We start from the raw sequence: 23911 nt of genomic DNA, 5'->3' as shown, positions 1-23911 counted from the left end.
CAAAATACATATATACTAATTGACATCAACAATGTTAGAGGGGGGAGTCATACTTACGTGGTGCTCCTTCCGCCATTTCTAATGCTGATATACCTAGTGACCATATATCACTTCGGTAGTCGTACGTAGCCGCTGGATCTTCATCACAAGCTATGACCTCTGGCGCCATCCAATATGGTGTACCAATAAATGTATTTCTTCTTCCAATTGTTTTATCTAACTGGGCACTAACACCAAAGTCAACTGGAAACATAGAATAGGTATTAGAAAATATTTCATGAAGTTATTAAAAAAATCATGAATAATCCTAACAATAATAAATATTTCTTACCCAATTTGACTTCAGCGTTTTCTGTGAGTAAAACATTCTGGCCCTTTATATCTCTGTGTATAACGTGGTGAGCATGTAAATGACTGAGACCCTAGAGAAAGTGAAGACAGTGACATGAAAATTAACAGTAACACTCGCAAGTATCGTCAAGGAGTACAGTTGATTCTATAAGTTTATTTTTTGTAGTACTGCAACGTGTTTGTAATATTCTATTATTCCAGTCATAACATGTGTTTTATTTTTCTATAACCTCTCACTATTTGTATCTATCATTGAAAGAATATACTTTGTCCAAAATGTCTGGTCATATTAAACAATTTATCAGTCCTCGCAGCTTTCTTTAATTTTAAAATCCTTAAGAAGTACTAGTTCATTCATGATCTATGGTTCATTAGAGTAACACAGTATTGTTTGGAACTGCAAAAAAAAGGTAGGTCATGGGGGAAAGGTGACAAAATGACACATACTCTAAGTATTTCTCTACATATATAGGAAATCCATTCTTCTTTTAATGCATTGCCCTTGGTTGCTTTAACCAAATCTGTCACTGATCCGGCTCCACAGTACTCCATAACAAGCTGAAATAATATCATAAATCAGACCAAGTAAGTAGAATAAGTATTGACACAGGTTGTTTTTTATATTACAATATCAGACATACTAGGGGAGGGGATTATTCACATTCATATGAACCCATTTTGTGAGCAGTCACTCAGGAATGGCCTTACAACCAGCAAATCTATCAACATACCATAAATATATATTTTAGGAGCTTACCCATAGCTGGTCATCATGACCACGGATTCCTTTCTTGATGAAGGCACCATAGTAAGTTGCAATATTTCTGTGGTGCGAGTACTGTGAAAAAAATACAGTTTATTATATTATATTATTAGTGTATTATCTTCAGTCTACATTTATCAATTGTTCAATATTGACAGTCACAATCTGTTTTTTTCTCTGGCAACTCAACAACTAATTGCAAGGGCAGGTAAAAACAAGAATTTTAATGCGAGTTAAAAGTTACTGTACACAACAGTACAATTAGGTGTCTTTTGTAGCAGCTATCTATAACCAACTAGACCTGTGGTAACAAGCTTATGGTCATTCAACTTGAAAATTACAACAGATAAGTCTATGGATGTTTACCTTTTTTAATACATTGATTTCTAATTTGATTTCCTCTTCTTCTTCCTGTAAGTAGAATGAATCAACATGAGATTTGTAGAGATATATGCAATTATGTCACATTTTTGTGGAGATTTGAACGTAACTCATTGCATGCAACAATTATTTATTTTCCCCCAAAAAATGTAATATTGTTTCAAACTGGCACATACATGTTGCTCAACAAAAACTGTCCGTTTGATCATTTTTTGAGGGACAGTGCTCGACTAAGCACTCATCCCTTTAAAATGTTCTGAAGTTTTAGTTTTAGAAGAGATTATTTTATCATATATTATATGAAACAATAATGTTATTCTATGGCAAATGACTTGGCATTATGCAACACGTACATAATACTAGGAATGTTTGTGATTGATAGGAACTGTCTCTCACTGCTGACTTAGTTTATTACTTTAACCAACAAACCTTGAAAGAAAGCCAGTGACCTCCTTTCTACAACATTCTCACAAATCAAACATGGAATGGGAACAACGTTTGATTTTTTTTTTCATTTAAGCATCCAAGTTGCTTGGGATATCTGATCAGCCTTGGTTGTTAATGAAACATGTATACATGGATTAGATATGACTGTCAGGATATCCTAATTCTGCAGAACTATTTGGCAAAAAGCAAATACAAGTCATGGTCTTCCAGTCATGTATGGCAATAAATGGCAAAACAGAATACTGACATATTCATGTTTTAGCCAATCAGAGAAAAATATTGACACATCCATGTTTTAGCCAATCAGAGAAAAATATTGACACATCCATGTTTTAGCCAATCAGAGAAGAATATTGACACATCCATGTTTTAGCCAATCAGAAAAGAATATTGACACATCCATGTTTTAGCCAATCAGAGAAAAATATTGAAACATCCATGTTTAACAAATCAGAGCAGAATACTGGCATATTCATGTTTTACCCAATCAGAAAAGAATATTGACACATCCATGTTTTAGCCAATTAGAGCAGAATATTGACACATCCATGTTTAACAAATCAGAGCAGAATACTGGCATATTCATGTTTTAGCCAATCAGAACAGAATATTGACACATCCATGTTTTAGCCAATTAGAGCAGAATATTGACACATCCATGTTTTAGCCAATCAGAAAAGAATATTGACACATCCATGTTTTAGCCAATTAGAGCAGAATATTGACACATCCATGTTTTAGCCAATCAGAAAAAAATATTGACACATCCATGTTTTAGCCAATCAGAGAAAAATATTGAAACATCCATGTTTAACAAATCAGAGCAGAATACTGGCATATTCATGTTTTACCCAATCAGAACAGAATATTGACACATCCATGTTTTAGCCAATCAGAGCAGAATACTGATGTTTCCACTTTGGTACACAGGCAGCAACTGTAGTCAGGAAATAAAAAGGAAAACAATAACTAAGCATGGCAAAGGTTTTGAATTGTCCATGGAAATAAACTGCAATTAGAAACAGCACAGTACATATATTTAGTCTAGCATGCTCTCGATACAACCATCATACTGGGTTGTTCAAAGCACCTGTCATCATATTGCAGCTAACCTTGTCATGTTTTTAATGCTAGCAACTTTTCAGCAAGTTACACCATTAAGCAATACTATGCACCGTTGACTGACACACCCTTCACAGTTTCACTGTCCCCACAGAGTTTGTGCAAACATACAAATATTCACCTAAGTCTAAAGACATAATACAAACATTAGCCTATGGTCTGTCTGAAATGGGTTCATGGCCACAAAAAGTACATAAATAAATCATTGGTGTATTGTAGATAGTTACCAAGGTGACTGTCCTAGCATCCGGATTCGAGTCGAGGATGAACAATTACAAACATTTTCTAACACTCAAAAAAAATCTGTTGAACGAGATAGTTTAGACATGTACATTTCAACAATTACAGTTAATTTGATTATAAGAAGTCAAGAGAGGAAATAAGATACCCACAATGCATCAGATAAACCAGAATGTGGTATCCACTTGTATCTTCATAGATACACCTCATTGACAAAATGCATTGTACATATGCATGCCAATTTAATTGCAATATAGTAGGGAATTACCAAGAGACTTGTAGTGAATATAGCAGGACCAGTTGTCATAACAACATAACCATACAGACCATGTTGCATTTCAGTCTAGGTCAATTCAGCATGACAGTTTTATTATTTGCCTTACCAGCACACATAGCAGGTTTCTCTAATTGGAAACCTAGTATAGTTAGGAATCACATAATTGAAGAGTGCCCTCACACTATATTATATCTGTAAATTCCCATAGGTAAATGCCCAAGCAAAGTGGCTAATTTGCATATGAATTTGGTGACACAGATAAGCATGGTAAAACCTCCAAGCTTAAACTGTCAAAGAAAATCTTGAGTCAACCTACAGCATAACTTGCAAAGATTGCCTCCAGTGTGCAATATGATGGTACCCATCTACAGTCCCACAGAAACACTCACTGCATACAAGACCCGACAAAGAATTGCTGTTACTTTATCATTCACTTTGCCTAACCCCCAAATTCATGTATGCTTATACCAATATCATTCAGTTTACACCTTAGCAACAACTGTATCCATGAATGGTATCCTTGAAATAGTTATAACCAATAATTTATCAGAAACATTTAACATTGCCTTGACACCGACCCTGACTGGTCATATTTGTATCAACTATAAATAAATTTGCAAACCCTTATGCAGCTGTTCATAATTAAACATATCAGAAAAATGACAACTGATATGTTATGAAACTTTCCACTGGTGCACATCAGGACATTGAAACCTAAAACCCAGCACTAGGCATACTGTTACAGTGTTTATTTGATGAGGTCAAAGCATAAAATATTAAAATTTTAAACAATGACCATGACCTTGTAAAATGCAACTAAATAGTCAAAATAATGTCATTGTCTTTTAGATATGTGACATTTCGTGTAACATTGATGAGGAAAAAGAAATAAAAATACAGGGTCACTGTACTCTGCTGGAAAAAAAATTGATGTACAAAATGGAATGAAAATATCATGTTTTGTCAGTTTTAGAGCATTTTACCATTGTTTGCTATGGAACTTACGGTACAATATACTTGTTAAGGTATTAAAATTGACAATATTTATAGTGGGTGTTTAATAATGAAATGTGTTTTCATGTGGTCTATGGAAACCTATCCTTAATTTGCCATTATATGATTACTTTTATTTTCGCTATTTTTGCTGAAGGAATGTTTCAGTGAAAAATAAATCCAGCGAATATACCTTTTCCCCTATATTTTACATTTAACTTGTCAAAAATCAGTGAAAATAAATTCCATTCCCAGCTGAAATAAAATATTTTACAGTATTTGATTTTCATTCAGAAAATAGAATGAATTTTTTTTTTAAAAATTCACAGACTACTGACTAATATTAAATTGATTAATTATTGGCAGATTTTGATGAAAATATCATCACACAAGTAGCATACTACAAAGATGTCAGCTATTCCAACAGTGATGAAGAAGCATAATGTGAAATCTTGAGATTGTTATGACTGAAATTAATTACCCCTGCATTGTGGGTAATATCTTTGCACATCCTTGCATTGTGGGTAATATTTTGGCACATCCCTGCATTGTAGGTAATATCTTGGCAAATTCCTGCATTGTGGGTAATATCTTGGCATATCCCTGCATTGTGGTTAATATCTTGGCACATCCCTGCACTATGGGTAATATCTTGGCGCATCCCTGCATTGTGGTTAATATCTTGGCACATCCCTGCACTATGGGTAATATCTTGGCGCATCCCTGCATTGTGGTTAATATATTGGCACATCCCTGCACTATGGGTAATATCTTGGCACATCCCTGCATTGTGGGCAACATCTTGGCACATCCCTGCATTGTGGGCAATATCTTGGCACATCCCTGCATTGTGGGCAATATCTTGGCACATCCCTCCCTGCATTATGGGTAATATCTTGGCACATCCCTCCCTGCATTATGGGTAATATCTTGGCACATCCCTGCATTATGGGTAATATCTTGGCACATCCATCCCTGCATTATGGGTAATATCTTGGCAAATCCCTGCATTATGGGTAATATTTTAGCACATAACTGCAATACTACCTCCAAACTCCACAATACAGGGAAATACAATGTGTTATGGTTCATACAAAGTGACCTCATTAGCTGTTCCTTTTAAGTGTTTGGATTCTTTCAGAGATCAGCCACATGAACCAAAACATAGGATTAATGAAACCAAACTATAAATATCCGGAAAAATCCTTTGGATATGAGAAACACTTTGGATACTAGTACCAACTCTAGTAGTCATGAGTTTCTTGGTGCAACAAGGTTATGCAGGACATATGACAGCTGTTATCAGTGTCCCAAGGCAGCCATTATTATTGCTGCACTGTGACACACAAGTCTACTCACTACAAATTACATAGTAGATCCAACGCATAGTGTACATACATGTATAAAACAATCGTTGTGTCATACTACAATCAACAAAACTTGGTAATTCTGTCATTCATTCAGCCAGAATATATGAACATGCAACCATAAAATGAAAGATCAACGTCCAGTCTTTTTGAACATAGTTAAACTTTACAACACCTTGCCCACAACTGCTAGTATGACTATCAAAGTCAGTGATGTAATAATGTAACAACATTACAACTGACACTGTAACTGAATTGTAACCACTGCAGAGTGAATAGCAAAAATAAAATTGCCATAATAAAATTATGAATCCGATTTTCAAAACTAAATGATGTTTTCAATGTCCCATGATAATCAATGTATGTAAATATGCTTAGATTGAACAAAATTATCCACACACAACCTAAAACTGGTTTCAAAATGGGAAAATGATTGATTGTTATTTATGATTTTTAGTGCTATTAAAAATGTGTGAAGTTTGGTCTGCTAGAGTGAGAGTATTCTGATGGTGTGACCCTGGCTAATATGAGATATTACATACTGCACTATCTAAATATTGAATCCAGATAGTGGGGAGTATTTATGATACTAACAAGGTCTCAGTAGCTCAAGAATGAGTATCTTGATGTTTTAAAGTACTTAATAAACTACAAATAAATAAAATTAAATAATAAAAACAAATAATTTAAAAAAAATTGATGTTTCTGGTAAATGGCTAAAAAAAATTACTGGGTTGAATGGCAGGCAAAACTGACATCTAATTTAGTTTCTTGCTAATCATTCACTACATAGAAGGAAGTGAATAAAATTACAACATTGTTAGCTTGAGAGGGCTAATTTGCATAAACAAATAATTTTGAGCTTATTTTGCAAAAAATAAACTTTTGGATTTCCCGAAAAATATGGGTAGGTAGCATGATATAAATTGAAATAATTATAATCTTTTAGTACAACTTGTATATAATTTGTTTCTACCTTAATTTAAGTATTATTATATTTCCATATTCTCAGTATACATTTACTTTAAAACAGATTATCTGTATCCAATTGTATCCAATTACATAGTATGTATCACATTTCTACTTCACATACTGACATGTAGAAAGGATATTGTTACATTCTCTAATTACAAAAGTGTCACCAATATTTCTAAAAATATAGAAGTCAGCCACACCAAAATTGAACTGCACTGAGATCATATGTGGATTGATAACAATCCTGTTATCCTGGCAACAAAAAATGTATAAATGATGGCACTAAATAACACATACTGATTATGGAACAAACTGAACAAAATGGCTGCCAGTCAGCCATTATGGATTGAATCAGTAAAATTGATAAAGTATTATTACCCACATGCAAAAAATGAACAGATTTGGTCCACAGGGTTCTGAAATACAACTCCGAATGGACATGGACTGAAATACGACTCTGGATAGACAGAGACCGAATTATAAGTCCCACTAAATAACGTGTTCAAATATTGTTTTTTGGTATTATGAGGACAAAAATGGCCACCAGTCGGTCAAAGGTCAATAAAACGAAAAACAGATTTGAATGCTGTGCACTTTGTTAAAAAATTATTTAAAAAAAAAAACATTAGTGTCAATAGTCACATTTCTTCTCAAAACACACTGATCACAAATTTTGACCAAACAAATTAGTGTACTTTATCACCAAGTAGTGTATGTATTGGCTGTTACAAGTGATGGGGTCCCTCCCTTATTATTACTGTATCATACCCAATGACACTGTCTTAAAACAGAAGGATATATTATTGATCAATTAACACCAAAACCAATCGAATCAATCCTGGGGAGTACAATGAATGGAATGATTAAAAAGAATTCAACAATAATTGGATAATAAATCAAATATTAATAGGTGATACATTCCATATCAAAGGACATGGCAGAACCGAATAGACACATCCTGTTACATCCTGTATTTATGTCACTTTCATACTTGTAATTGTATGCTTTCTGTACTTTTATTCAGATCACCTCAACTACTATAATTATAAATGCCTTCATACATAGTGATTAGAGTCCCTATACTGCAATATTATTGCATTAGAAAGTTGATAATATAACAAGAAAGCACTGGTGCCAGACAGTATCTACATTTAGACAGATGCATCTATGTGTCACAGCTGGGAAACCATAATATTGATATAATACTTATAAAGCAAATCCGTAAAACATGCAAGCAATTACTGGCATAGACCAAACTTGTTATACAGCGTTGATAGCATACCTCTTGTTTGGTCTCGGCAGTAATTTGAATAAAGAACCAATTTCAGTGAAACACAGACAAAGGATATAAATACTGTACTATTAAGATCAGAGGGGATAGACTTACTGAGTACATCAGTGTGGTTCTGTTATCCCATATTAGCCAGGGTCACACCATCAGAGTACTCACACACTCAAGCAGACCTGGCCCATGTCTCAAAACTCTGTATCAAGCTCAGATCATTTTTTTTAGGTCAATTGCTGCGACCTTAATACCAGTATTGCAATAATAACACACCAATCTCACAAAATAATAAGTTTGTGTAAGCTTTAGGGGAAATGTGCAGACATTTATTGAGTTTCAGAAATGCACTACATTTTATTTGTATCAAATCACCACTTAACAAGCAGTGGTTACAAGCACAGATATGCATCCCATTGTTGTTAATACATATCTGCAGAAACTGAGTGTTGTGTAGATCAGAGTGAATAAGAAGATTTGGTCCCAAGCATTATATACTGTAAAATAATTTATTTTTTGGAATTAATTTTCGTTGAAAAGATATTTTGGGTGTTTTGTATGGAATTTATTTTCACTGATTTTTGATGAGTTGAATGTAAAACATAGGAAAATAGGTATATTCACTGGATTTGATTTCCACCGAAACATTCCTTCAGCAAAAACAGTGACAATAAAGTATTTTACAGTAGGTGAATTATGATCAGCTGTGTGTTCCCATGAATACCACATCCATTTCACTCAGATTCACACACATACTTGTTGCCATGTTGAATTCTTAGTAGAACATGGTGGGTTGTTTACCAACGCAACAACTGGCACATGTGTGCTACAACAATCGCCATCGTTTAATAACTGAAAATCTCCAGCTAGCAGTTGTTTCTAAATTCTACTCAGAGCCAAATATGAGAAGTCACTATCTATTCAGCTTTATGCTTCATTACTTAAATGTTTGCTTTCTGCATAGCAAAGAGAAATGAAGCGAAAAATTCAATCAGGTAGCTGTTTAGGTTGACCTACCTCTGTAACATCCATAACTTTGATGGCAGCAAGCTGACCTGTCTTCACATGGCGACCCTAAATAAAGCAGAACAAGATGGATGGATGGTTTTAAAATTGTACATTATTGGTAGAACTGACTGAAACAAATATAAAACATTTGAACTACCTGGTAATATATATAAAGAACTAAATATTGTATGGTAACAAATAGGGTTAGAGATTTCAAATTTTTTTTTCAAACAGAAAGACACTCAAGTGAAAAATATTGCCATTGATAAAGTTACAAACATACAAAATTTATTTGCATCTGCCTCTACATACAAAGAGGCATAATCCATATGTATTTGTAAAACACTTTCAGCCTCTCGGCTGAGATAGCTCCGCTGTTAGTAATGCACATTTCAATTAAAGAACTAAAGATATCATTAGAAAATGAACAATACCCCGGTATGCATAGTATCAATGCAATGGGACTTGCTGTTTTCAACAAGAATTCAAAAATAACATTTTTCACCATAAATGATTGTGGTTTTTAACAAGAAGAAAATATCACTTTTTACCGAAAATGAAAAAAATATTCACCAAAATTAGAAAATTAAAGATATCATCATGAAATGAACAAATCTGAGAGAGGTCCACATTTAGTACCTATATATGTAATATCAAAGCAATTGGACTTGCGTTTTATAACAAGAAGTTGAAAATATCACTTTTTACCAAAAATGACAAAAATATTCATCAAAATTAGAGAATTGAAGATATCATCATGAAATGAACAAATTTGAGAGAGGTCCATATGTAGTACCTATATATGTAATATCAAAGCAATTGGACTTGTGGTTTTTAACAAGAAGTCGAAAATATCACTTTTTACCAAAAATGACAAAAATAGTCACCAAAATTAAAGAATTTAAGATATCATTACAAAATGAACAAATCTGAGAGAGGTCCACATATAGTACCTATATATGTAATATCAAAGCAATTGGACTTGCGGTTTTTAACAAGAAGTTCAAAATATTTTTTACAAAAAATGACAAAAATATTCACCAAAATTAGACAATTGAAGATATCATTACAAAATAAACAAATCTGAGAGAGATCCACATGTAGTACCTATATATGTAATATCAAAGCAATTAGACTTGCGGTTTTCAACAAGAAGTCGAAAATATAACTTTTTACCAAAAATGACAAAATATTCACCAAAATTAGAGAATTGAAGATATGATCATGAAATGAACAAATCTGAGAGAGGTCTACCCAAGGTACATATACACCAAGTATCAAATCATTCAGGCTCGTAGTTTTCAAGAAGAAGTCGAATAAGTAAAACATTGACACGGACGACGACGACGGACAATCACTCATATGATAAGCTCCGCTCGACAAAGTCGACAGCGGAGCTAAAGATGATTCATTCAGTCAGTGAGTACATTAAATTCAGTGTCTTAGCAAAATTTAATAAGAGATAAGTGAATTCAATTGAAGAGAAGTCTACCATAAATTGAACAGAATATATCAAACAACATTTTCTAACACACATTCTCTAGGCATTTCCTTAGTTAATGTTAATAATTTCACATCATGCATCTCTCCTAAATCAATTACAGGCTTTCAAGTTACTGGTTTTCGCCAGAACATGGCAAGAGCACAGGGGCCTAATGATCAAAGAATAGCTGGCAGAATCTAGCAGAAAAAACTAGAATAATTGCGTACAGCTTAGTCGTCCAGTCAAAACATTATAAATCATAACAAGCAGCCTATGGGCTGAGATAGCTCCGCTGTTAGAAATGCGCATTTCAATTAAAGAACTGAAGACATCATCAGAAAATGAACAATATGTATAGTATCAAAGCAATCGGACTTACAGTTTTTAACAAGAAGTCGAAAATATCACTTTCTACCAAAAATTACTAAAATATTCACCAAAATTAGAGAATTGAAGATATCATCACGAAATGAACAAATCTGAGAAAGATCTACATGTAGTATCTATATATGTAATATCAAAGCAATTGAACTTTTGGTTTTTAACAAGAAGTCGAAAATATCACTTTTTACCAAATATGACAAAAATATTCACCAAAATTATAGAATCCAAGATATCATCACGAAATGAACAAATCTGAGAAAGGTCTACATGTAGTATCTAAATATGTAATATCAAAGCAATTGAACAATTGGTTTTTAACAAGAAGTCGAAAATATCACTTTTTACCAAAAATTACAAAAATATTCAAGAAAATTAGAGAATTGAAGACATCATCACAAAATGAACAAATCTGAGAGAGGTCCACATGTAGAGATACTACATATATGTAATATCAAAGCAATCGGACTTGTGGTTTTTAACAAGAAGTCGAAAATATCACTTTTTACCAAAAATTACAAAAATATTCACCAAAATTAGAGAATTGAAGATATCATCACAAAATGAACAAATCTGAGAGAGGTCCATATGTAGTACCTATATATGTAATATCAAAGCAATCGGACTTGTGGTTTTTAACAAGAAGTCGAAAATATCACTTTTTACCAAAAATTACAAAAATATTCACCAAAATTAGAGAATTGAAGATATCATCACAAAATGAACAAATCTGAGAGAGGTCCATATGTAGTACCTATATATGTAGTATCAAAGCAATTGGACTTGCGGTTTTCAACAAGAAGTCGAAAATATCAATTTTTACCAAAAATGATAAAAATATTCACCAAAATTAGAGAATTAAAGATATCATTACAAAATGAACAAATCTGAGAGAGGTCCACATGTAGTACCTATATATGTAATATCAAAGCAATTGCACTTGCGGTTTTTAACAAGAAGTCGAAAATATCACTTTTTACCAAAAATGACAAAAATATTCACCAAAATTAGAGAATTAAAGATATCATTACAAAATGAACAAATCTGAGAGAGGTCCACATGTAGTACCTATATATGTAATATCAAAGCAATTGCACTTGCGGTTTTTAATAAGAAGTCAAAAAAATCACTTTTTACCAAAAATGACAAAAATATTCACCAAAATTAGAGAATTGAAGATATCAACATGAAATGAACAAACCTAAGAGAGGTCTACCCAAGGTACATATACACCAAGTATCAAAGCATTCAGGCTTGTAGTTTTCAAGAAGAAGTCAAAAAAGTAAAACATTGACACGGACGACGACGACGACGACGGACAATCGCTCATATGATAAGCTCCGCTCGATAAAGTCGACAGCGGAGCTAAAAACATAAAATCATAAATCATTTTTGCTGGATCAGTGTACTGTAGAAATATCTAAAGGAGGAAACACACACAAGCATTTTCTGAATGACTATTTTGAATGCAGTTAATCTTTTTTTCAGTTAACTTAATCCTACAGTTTTTGGCAAAAAGGTAGCATTTTACCATAAATTAAAAAACATTTATTTAAACCTTTGACACGTTTTATAAAAACAAAGAATTCAATACTAATGTCTGACAAATTTATTACAATAAGCAGTGGTTTTCTTGAACTGGTTGAGTGAGGTGATACAATCATGGCTGATCATGGTTTTAATATTCAGGGACTTCTTTTGGAAAGAAAAGCAAGAATGAGATTTCTCATGAGGCCATTAACCAGGAAGTGTAGCTCAGGAAAGGGAAGCGACTCACCAAAACAATATACTAGATACTAGAAGAATTCATGTTGAGAGTGATATATAGCGGATAACAAAGGTTTAGATGTTTTCCCATATTCTACCTTTGTCTATGAAATCAGAAACCAATCAAATGGTTGTCATTGCAGCTTGTATCTGCAATTCTCTGTCTCTTTTAGTTAAATGGTAGGTATCTTTATTGTAATAAAAGTGTTATTGGTAAATGTAAATGCACAGTACAATGGTGCTTAATCAATATTCGTCAGGCTCTAAGGGACAAACATTTAGTTCATCAGCAAGTTCTACAAGTTCAATAAGTGTTGTCTATCGTGCATTACTGCATGTTATGCACACTCCTGGAGCAATTCACAATTACTTTGGACTAAGAATATTCCTGTTATGCCTTGATCATTCAATAACAACTTCACATACAGTGCACATGTACACATTTAAACATTGAAATAGTTATGCAAATGAGCAGCTATTAGGAACTCAAAGTCAAGAAGTCATCTACATTTTTATCAAGCAATGTAAATTTATCTTCTTGGTTAATGGAATGGAAATTAAGTCACTCTATAATTACTATGTACTGAAACTGTTTTTCAGAATATGCTAAGTCAGTTTCATAATAAAATTAAGTTTTATTTCATATCAGGATATCCAGTTACTGTCACTTCCTTAAACAACATAATTTTCAGGATTCTTAAATTCAAGAATATCAAAAAATTAAATTATTTGAATGAGACAATTTTGCTGCATGACAGCAACTACCGGGGGGTATGCTTTTCTGTATTACTGATATTTTCTACCAATACCATATATAAATACAGCATGTCACATGATTTGTGGTACAATAATTAATTTACCAAAAAATGAAATAAAACGCTTAACAAGCGACCTTACAGTTGAAATAGCTTTGATAGATTTAACGATGTTCAAGAAGAAGTTTGTTTTCTAGAATCATTTAACCATTGGTCACATTGTAAAACTAGGAGCCTGTGACAAAGTTTATTATTTACCGAAATTATTACATCAGAGAAGTGTATGTATAACAAATTTTTTAAGACTTATAAAGAAAAGTTGCACATCTTAGCCTCCTACCTCCTCCTGCCTACACTAGAACTTAACAAAACTCTGCATCCATGGTTATATTGTAGTGCATATTGTGAATACTTGCAATGTGGGAGAGCACTCTGACAATGTAATATTTATCCTATGTGTCAACTACTCATTAAATAAGGTGACAATGAGAAAGTCTTCTAAACACCATCTTTCCTAATGCTCTGCAAGCCGGGTTGCTGAGTGAATCGGAATAAACACTGCACCTTCCACCAAATTGAAAAATATATGCGATGTCAGATTATGTCATCAAATTGTATACATGGTACACATTGTAGGGCAATTTTTACCATCCACCCCCATAACAACAGAAGATTACAGGAAAGAATTAGTGCAGATGGTACAGTCACAGATTAGCACATTCCAACAACCATGGAGGTAACAATGCAGACACATGTGATACATGTAAGACACAAAATGTTCGTTTACATTTGACAAACAGTAAGGTTGCATGAACAGATGGTCCAGTATCACCTCTATGTAGTGAGTCAGTAACCAGGAAGTATCATGGTACCGCAGTAGGGGAGAACCAGACCTGAGGGCAATGACCTTAGTTCAGGTATTTGACAGTGGGTAAATGAATAATACAGTGTAATGACCACTAGGTGAAAACTACTGGCTAACTGGACCAGGTTTAGGTGGCTGATTGGACCAGGTCAAAGTGGCTGAGTGGACCAGGTCAAAGTGGCTGACTGGACCAGGTCAAAGTGGATGAGTGGACCAGGTCAAAGTGGATGAGTGGACCAGGTCAAAGTGGCTGAATGGACCAGGTCAAAGTGGCTGAATGGACAAGGTCAAAGTGGCTGAATGGACCAGGTCAAAGTGGCTGAATGGACCAGGTCAAAGTGGCTGAGTGGACCAGGTCAAAATGGCTGAGTGGACCAGGTCAAAGTGGCTGAGTGGACCAGGTCAAAGTGGCTGAGTGGACCAGGTCAAAGTGGCTGAGTGGACCAGGTCAAAGTGGCTGAGTGGACCAGGTCAAAGTGGCTGAGTGGACCAGGTCAAAGTGGCTGAGTGAACCAGGTCAAAGTGGCTGAGTGGACCAGGTCAAAGTGGCTGAGTGGACCAGGTCAAAGTGGCTGACTGGACCAGGTCAAAGTGGCTGAATGGACCAGGTCAAAGTGGCTGAATGGACCAGGTCAAAGTGGCTGAATGGACCAGGTCAAAGTGGCTGAATGGACCAGGTCAAAATGGCTGAATGGACCAGGTCAAAATGGCTGAGTGGACCAGGTCAAAATGGCTGAGTGGACCAGGTCAAAATGGCTGAATAGACCAGGCTGAGAGGTGAGGTACCTGATTTGACAAGGGATGGCTGGCTGACTGCACTGGACCTGGACACCTAACCTAAGCATTGGGCACATGAATTGACTTGATATTGGAAAACCGACTGCATTGGACCAGCAAACAAAATTAGACTGAGCTGGAAATGCTGACTGCAGTGGACCAGAATACAAGTGCCCGGCTGGACTTGGCTGGGGTACCGCGCTGGACTAGGCTAGGGTGCCAGACTGGACTCGTCTAGGGTGCCTGACTAGACAGGGCTGAGGAAGCCATCTATTTTATCAGCTGTGCATGGGTTATTATGTGACATAGTTGACAACTTGTAGTTGTGGAATGATAAATGAGGATACAATGGTTACAAGTGAGATACTAGTTTTCTAGGATCAGAGGTTAGATTGTTAACACCCTGGGAATTTGAATGAACTTATCTAAAAACGCCAGAAGACCAATAATATTGGCATTCTTTCAAGTAGCAATGAGTGGAATAACAAGGCACTAATTGGCAATATTTCAAGGTTACTGGCTGTAAAGAACTGAAAGCGGAACCTAGGCCTTCAGGACAAACAAATAGATATAGCAACAATGAAAGTAATTAGATGATTCTGTTATGGAGGTTACAAACACAGACTCTAGGATAGACAGATGACTGTATCTGAACTCACAGCTCAACTCTCTAGCTCCAGCAGTCATGTCATGTCTTGCTACAAAGCTAGCACAATTCACAGCCATAACAAAAATTACAAATAATTTAAACATTAACAGCACAAGTAGGGGGTCAGTTTAGCAAAATTTCACAGGCAATAAACTTTATTGAAACTGGGATAGTCAAGCACTTGACCTTGAATTAACAGTTGACCTAACTGCTATGACCATGACTTCCTAACATATCAAGTTTAATATGTATAGCTATACACACTATCATAGTCTCAAGGCCAGTTCTATTGTTTTAGCCTTCATATAAGTCAAGCTCAATATGTTGTTGTTGTTATTATTAGTGGCAGATATAATATACAGAACCATTACAATACAAACACAAAATACTCCTAACTGATTTACATGAAGTATGCCTGACAACTTGAAATAAGAATTCTTTAAATATGAGTAGTTGAGAATACAAGGTATATCAGACATTATTCATGTTAACCATTAACTGGTTGCCACTAAAATATACTGCAACATGGCAAGAAACGTGTGTGTGTGATGTGGTTATTTAAAAAAGGAAAATATCCGTGGCAGTCACAGTCTACAGCGTGCCAGAGAAATGCTCACTGATAGAAGATTTTCAGATGATTTTCGTTGACTCAAACACCACAGAGATCTCAGTATGCAAGTAAGATTAAAACACAAGAGAGAAGAAATGAAATCATTCTGCAAAAATTAACCTAGTTATTTCTACAGTTATATTTATTCAGATTTATATCGCAGCTGGCTATACCACATATGTAAAATGTCAACTACCTCACTAAATAATTGCCAACAAACATAGCGGAAATGATAAGACAGTGTCACACCATGAAGTCACTAGCTGTCAGGTTCTTGACTCTGACATGCAAGACTCAGAGACAGCATCAGACCATTAAAGATGTAGAAAGATTATAAATAAAATTATTGAGAATTGTTAAAGTTTAGTAAAGTATTATGGAGTGAAATATTCAGCATGTTAAAAATATGTTTGTTTTTTTCGATCAAAATGACACCTCTAATAAATTTGGCCATTTTCATATTGTACAATATTGTACATATCAGAACAACATCAACCCAGGTATACCTGATAAAACATGTGGGACAAAAATGGCTACTTGTCATTGAAAAGTAATCAACATGCAAAACACATTGACTTGTCTAGGTATACCATTACTGGTACATGTATATCTTGTTTTTGTACCTACTTTCAACAAAATCAGTAAGCATGTTCAATAAATGGTTAGGGAAACATGAAAATAACACCAACTTGATCACAAGCCAGATATTTTGAATCAAATCATAAACTGACATGCACCAAGCAACTCACCTGTGATGTTCATGCAAAATTTGAATGAAATTGACATGGGCGTGCTTGAGAAACAGTTGAAGATGCATAAATCAATTTTTTTATGACTAAATGGCTAAATTTCATCAAAAACCAAAAATAAATGAAGATAACATTTAACACTTAAACATTTGTAAAAATGACGAGTGATGTCAATGCGAAGTTTGATTGAAATAATTTTAGGCATGCCTGAGAAACTATTGATGCATGTTCAAATGTTGAATTTTTGATGTTTTTTGGGACAAAATTGTCAAACAATGAAAAACAAATCAAAGTACATGTATGTATGTATCTCACTAGTCTTTGTACCAACATTGAACTAACTTGAACGGAAGGAACACAAAACATTAGTTCCCATTTAGGACTTTGGGACTAGAAAGAATGTACATAGACATCAGTAATCATCACTTCCAGGTTGCATTCACCATAACCGTTATTTGGAAATTCACGGACACTTGGCTGCTCCACCGAGCATTCCGATTTGTTAAAAATCTGCTTGACCTATCAGGTCAAAGGATGTACATTCAGGTCAAATCGTGAATGAAAAAAACATTGTAGTTATCGTTTTGCATTGAGCGTTTGCATGCAACAGAGAACATTAGCTTACAATGAAACTACCAGTAAGTTGAATTTTACTTACATAACAAGATTCCAATACTGTTATGAGTTCATGTTTTTATTTAAAATTCCCTCCATACCTGTCATTATAAACTGTAAACAATCCTCAGGCCTAATGTGTTAGTATACTAAATCAGGCCACTGGCAAGCGAAGGCTTGCAATCGCCCTCATGCCACATTGCGAGGTTTTCAACCGGTACTGAACAGAGAATGATTAAAAGCTCATGCAACATCAAGAAGCAACCAGCCAATCAGATTCAGTGGACACGTCATTGCGTACTGTACTTTGACCGAGCCATACTCCACTAATTATTAAAACCGAGTGATATCATTTGCTTGCAAGCATAATTAATATCAAGGAAAACTACATGTGTATGCAGAAGTGAACAGTCCTCTGGCCTCCGCTGCAATTCCTGTGGCATTTCTTTCTAATGCCATCGGTGTTTGCCTATTTAGTATACTAGTATTTTTTTTTACCAACATGGAAATACTGACATTTTTTACTGTAAAATGTTATCTGTTTGTGATACCTATTATAGAATCAAATGAAGGCCTTTCACTCTCCCTGATGCCTGAATTAGAATACTTACAGTGCTACAGATAATGAGTGCATTGACAAAAAACAGATGACATCAAGTGAGTGTAAGAATGCTTCAGATTTAATAATAAGCAATTCCAGCAAGGTAGTGAAGTTGTACACACAAATACTAACACTGTGATGCTTGAAAAATAAGGGTGGTGTACTGGCTACATAGGTCAGCACAGAGGTCAATCACAGGTGTACTGTCTATGGAGGTCAGTACGAAGGTCAATCACAGGTGTACTGTCTATGGAGGTCAGTACAAAGGTCTATGGAGGTCAGTACAAAGGTCAATCACAGGTGTACTGTCTATGGAGGTCAGTACAAAGGTCAATCACAGGTGTACTGTCTATGGAAGTCAGTACAAAGGTCAATCACAGGTTTACTGTCTATGGAAGTCAGTACAAAGGTCAATAATAGTGCAGTCTCCAACAATGAATACAGGAGTAGAACGGTTAGTTACAGTAGTTACCATGGAATGAATGGGATATAAGTGTAGTTTTATACATGCACTACAAAAAGATTACACACAATAATAATAACAATAAAGATCATACTGAGTTTGAGATCTATACTAATACAGTGTTCTCCCCAGGCCTCTGAAGCGACACGGTACCGTGACGCTTGAACACTCGGCCGTGATGCTTGCCCTTTGTCCGTGACGCTTGGTCACTGGCCCGTGATGCTTATTGCTTTGTTTACAAGTGTCAGTCTCGTCTTGCACGAATTTAAAACAATAACATGTATTGATCGAAAGGTAATCCCGCTTTTGTTAGCCATACAAAGACAGTGATAAAAACGGAAGTCTGCAATAAGTTGTGAAGTCTTTCAAGGATGCAGAGCCTCCAAATCCAAACAAAAATACTAGAGTAGCAATAATTTGCCCATTGCACGCAACGGCAACAATGTGACAAAACAAGTCACGGCGTACGTCGGGAAGATCAACCCCGATTTGCTGCACTCCGATTTTTTATCACTCAATCGCCGGTGACATTAATTACCCCAAAATTAAAAAAAAACAAGTGAAATTAAGTCGCATTGGAAAGAAAAGTGTGAATAATTCAACAGCAGACGAGACGGGTTAAGAAAAAACGAACCCTGACCTCTGGAAATACCCCATTCATAGGATGCCTTAGTAGCGAAGAACGCCGCCCTAAGGCGACATAATGCACGTTGCAACCTTGTGACCGATGCATGCTGGGTTACAGGGGGGCTCTGATCGAGGTAACAAAGATGGCGGCGCAGAGTGCATGTTTTTCCGCGATGTTTAAAAACAACATCTCGTTGGCGATTTTGATGTATTGCCTATGATAATAGTCAATGAACCGTTTTAATAAACAATTTGTGTATTTTACACCAAAAAGTCAGATACCGATGATCGCAATAGCAGCAGTGAATACCTGTCCAACGCAATGCCGACAGCTGACAATGTTACGGTGATCGTAGCGTTATTTACTCACAAGGTATATAGCAATGAAAAATCGCCGACTATTAGTGCCGAACTGCCATTGTAGAATTTTTTTCTAATTATTGATTTATTTCAACATATTTCGATATCTCGCCGACTTTATAAATTTAACCAAAAGATGTTTTCCCCCGACGTTATATGAACTGACAGTGACATGGGCACTAAAACTTGTACACAATGATGAACCAGTTACATCCATGGATAACATTATATTCACTGACTAGCTATAACACAAGTTTTTCAATTTGTTTTCCTTTTTATGCTGTTCTATTTCAAACTTTATTTGACTTGATACAAAAACATAAAATACAATGCAGTAAAATGATATAAAATTTATCAAATATAAAAATATCTTGTCTTAATTGTATTAATTAATTGTATTATTAGATTGACCAAATTGTTTGGGAAAAACTGATTACCGTACTAGTATTATGCAAATATAATTATGCAAATTAGATGTATTGTTATGCAAATTGACCGTGATGCTTGACATGAAGTCTGGGGAGAACACTGTAATACTCCACCTTTCACCAGGCCTGTTAAATCATTTGCAATTTACACACGTAACATTTGTTGGACAATTCCACCAAAAAAAAAATATCTCAGACACAGTCTGAGCGAGCCTCATAAGTTTAAAGATATATCACTGTTTTTAAGTAAACTTAGCAGGGTTTGCGCTAGTGTCTCGGCAAGACGAGTCCCACTTACACAATTTTAAGAAAATGAAATTTGACCTTGGATAACTTTATTAGAGATTGGACCCTAGCAATACTCTGGCATGCATTGTGGTACCCCAGCTGACATTGTGGTATTAACAGGATGCATCTCCCTTATATGAACAATAAATAGAGAATTCAACATAAAAAAGAATGCTCACACAATAGCACGTTTAATATCATCCCTAATTTAGATACCATCATTTTTCAGTTTTTCACAAACATGTAGGGTTCTATTAATACAGTAGAGGGTAGTTATATTGACATCTGGATAGAATTCATTGAATTCTCATTCAACTAAAATTTCAACACACACACACACACACACGCGCACACACACACACACACACACACCAAAAAACTATTCCAGCATTGCCTTTCAAGCTGAACCAACTCAACTCCCAAATTGTCAACAATTGTCACCAAGCAACAGAATGACAGCAATTAAACCTGACCTTGAAAGATATTCCTATTAAAGTGTGTTGGTGCATACATCCTGTTTGGTTATTAGGTAACAATAGAGAAAGCAGATAAACTAGCAACACTACTCTGCCAATGGTTCAATTGAAGGCTCTATACCTCTTTTATAAAAGCACAGACAAGTGTTCCATTTCAAAGCCTATTAATACAGATGAGGTCACAAGCATATGGCCCATGCCTGAAAGTCTGAAAAGCCCTCAGGTATTATTAATGCAATCTACAACTCTAATTTGCATGACAAAGACGACCAAAACACAAATGCCTAAATGATTCCGTTTATTTTGATAGGTAAAATTTACTCCCTGGCGAAAATTCACTATTTTCTAGTTTGGCACGAGATAAATGGTTTTTGAATGCAATCACTGAATTGTTTCACTATCTATAAACATAGTTGTGAGGTTTTTTCTGCTTTTATCTTTTGCAGGATTTTTATTAAAAATTTACGACACTGTGGCACCACGGTTACTTTTTTAGTAACGGCGGTGGCACTGACTTGAACAAGCAGTGCTCCTGTAACCAAAACACATAAGGTTTTATCAAAACAAACACTAAGTTGACAAATGTTTAGCATTTTAAATTAAATGTTAATCAAATTTGAATGGCCAGTAATAAAAGGTAAGGCACCTGCCTGTAAAAGTTACTTTCTATATCCTGTCAAACTCGTGTCTAGTTTTGTTGCATACAGTCTTTTATGTAGTTGTCAGATAGACATGAGAAACTTACTATTGTGTAGACTTCACAGTTGAGCAATGTTTTAAGCATAGTCAACACAACACAAACTGTTTTGAAGTGTTAAACATATATAAACTTAACAGCTGGGTTGCATATTCAGACCAATATTACCAGGGTAACTTGAATTATAAAATCAACTTGTCCATTGTTATTTTTTTCATTAGGAGCAGAGAGCTTGACCAAGTCAACTGTATCGATATGATAACACGTTCATGGTCACTTTTTTTGTGTATAAGCAGTTTGTCACCCCAATGTCATAGACAGCCAATAGCTTAAAGTGCCTGTGAAATGGCTGCTATTTTCACGTCTAAAATTATCCATTGATACATAAATATTATTAATTTGTATGTTTCTAAGCATGAATTATTTTTTTAAGTGAAAAAATGTGTTTTAAACTCAATCTACGGCAACTTTGTTTTTGTGTATTTTAAAACGAGGCTACTCATTAGCTTCTTATTTGCATACAGAAATTCCCCTTGTGATGTCAGAAGGGGAAGTCGCATGGCAGCTTGCATTGCCGATACGTGTAAATAAGGCAAATTTCTTGTGCAGTTTTCTCGTCTTTGACTAAAATTTCACTTATGTACTTGTTCGTCGAGGAGGAATGGACCATAATGAACACATAGTATCAATTTTTGGTTGCACGGGGTTGAGTTAGATGCGAAATATGTCCGTTCTGGTGTAGCTGGTCACCGTGATCGTCACCAGCGCACGTTTGTACACTGTCGCTGGACAAAATAGGTTACTAGGCATGTCACTACACTGTTTTATTTTATCGATCGTCTGAGTAAAACTTTCAAAATTAAAATAAAAGAGAACATATTTTGACATTCTAAACATTAGACTATAGTGATCACTATAAAATAATTAAAAAAATGACAAATCACAGTTACTAAATAAATGACAGCCGCGTGGAAATAAATTGAAATTTTGTTGAAATAGGTGAACGCGTCGGGTCACGATGAGGGCAAGTGCGTTAAAAGCGGCGTTTAATTGGATAACAAAAATAATCGAGATCGACACATGTACAGATAAATTCAGAGTGGATTCGAGTTAGCGTGATCCATGGCGTGATTGTCATAATTATAACATCATATTAAAACTTTATTTAGTGGAAACACATTGACCAAGCCCGGATTCTTATTTCATAAATGATTACACAGATCAAGCTGCAAGCATGGAGGTAAAAAAAGAACAGAGGTGTGAATTTGACATTCAACACCAATCACCAAACAATTCAGAGACTTTCAGCCTTCGAAAATGAAAACAATTAGCAGTGTGTAAGGGCTGTGTAACTTCCTGTTTGTCCGATGCTTCGTTTTCGTGTCACTACTTCGTGTCATTGCTACTCTTTACTTAACAGGGACTAAATGGTCTCTATAAAACAATAATCAGGATCGCAAAAAAAGTCAACTCATTTGAAACACTTGCCGTCTCTCTTCTGAAATCTTTAAATAAACACCAATCAACTTTTTATCAAGTACATTGTTTGGCACTAGAAAACAAAATTCAATGTTGTCACATTTCGTGTACAGACAAGGAGACTGAATCAAGGCCAACCCATGAGAAGTGTCATGCCAAGCCTCAATATGATCTGTCAATTTATAATTATATGAGGTCAACAGAGGACATTGCATGCAGCATAATTTTGTCATAAATCAGCATGATATAAATATGAATGAAGGATTTAAGAATTATTGAACTCTATCTAAGTTGTTGAAAAAAAAAATTGTTAATGCTTTTTATCCCATATATATATATATATATATATATATATATATATATAATGATTAATGTAAGCCACTTTCATTTTGTGAGAGACACATTTTGGCTGATTTCAGTGAAAAGAATGAAATTTTGTAGCAATTCTGTGTGTCAGTGTCCTCTATGCAATTTGTCTTCATAAATGCCATAAAATTCTGAAATTGCACAAATTTTCTAACAGTAAAAATTAATCGATTTACAGAATGGTAGTTTCATGAAATAGAGATCCTGGTTGACAATCTTCATTAAGTTCACTATTTTTCTTGGAGGGATGTAAGGAACTGTATTACATG

At 34.9% G+C, this 23911-nt stretch overlaps 1 protein-coding gene across 5 annotated transcripts in view; it reads right to left on the bottom strand.

The window, feature by feature from the left end:
- The window catches only part of LOC100369640 (mitogen-activated protein kinase kinase kinase kinase 4-like), a 56000-nt gene that overhangs the window by 20617 nt on the left and 11472 nt on the right, over nucleotides 1-23911 (bottom strand). For all 5 annotated transcript variants that reach the window (XM_085498613.1, XM_085498618.1, XM_006823371.3 and 2 more), the window contains exons 3-8: nucleotides 9216-9272; nucleotides 1481-1525; nucleotides 1109-1189; nucleotides 799-909; nucleotides 332-422; nucleotides 58-243 (exon numbers count right to left, since the gene is read on the bottom strand). In XM_085498613.1, coding sequence (XP_085354739.1) covers nucleotides 58-243; nucleotides 332-422; nucleotides 799-909; nucleotides 1109-1189; nucleotides 1481-1525; nucleotides 9216-9272 — 571 coding nt within the window. The remainder of the gene's footprint in view (nucleotides 1-57; nucleotides 244-331; nucleotides 423-798; nucleotides 910-1108; nucleotides 1190-1480; nucleotides 1526-9215; nucleotides 9273-23911) is intronic.

Source organism: Saccoglossus kowalevskii, chromosome 1 (assembly GCF_978046115.1).
Source record: "Saccoglossus kowalevskii chromosome 1, keSacKowa6.1, whole genome shotgun sequence".
Taxonomy (NCBI): Eukaryota; Metazoa; Hemichordata; class Enteropneusta; family Harrimaniidae; genus Saccoglossus; species Saccoglossus kowalevskii.
The sequence above is the reverse complement of the archived record's forward strand: the minus strand, read 5'-3'. Positions and strand labels throughout refer to the sequence as shown.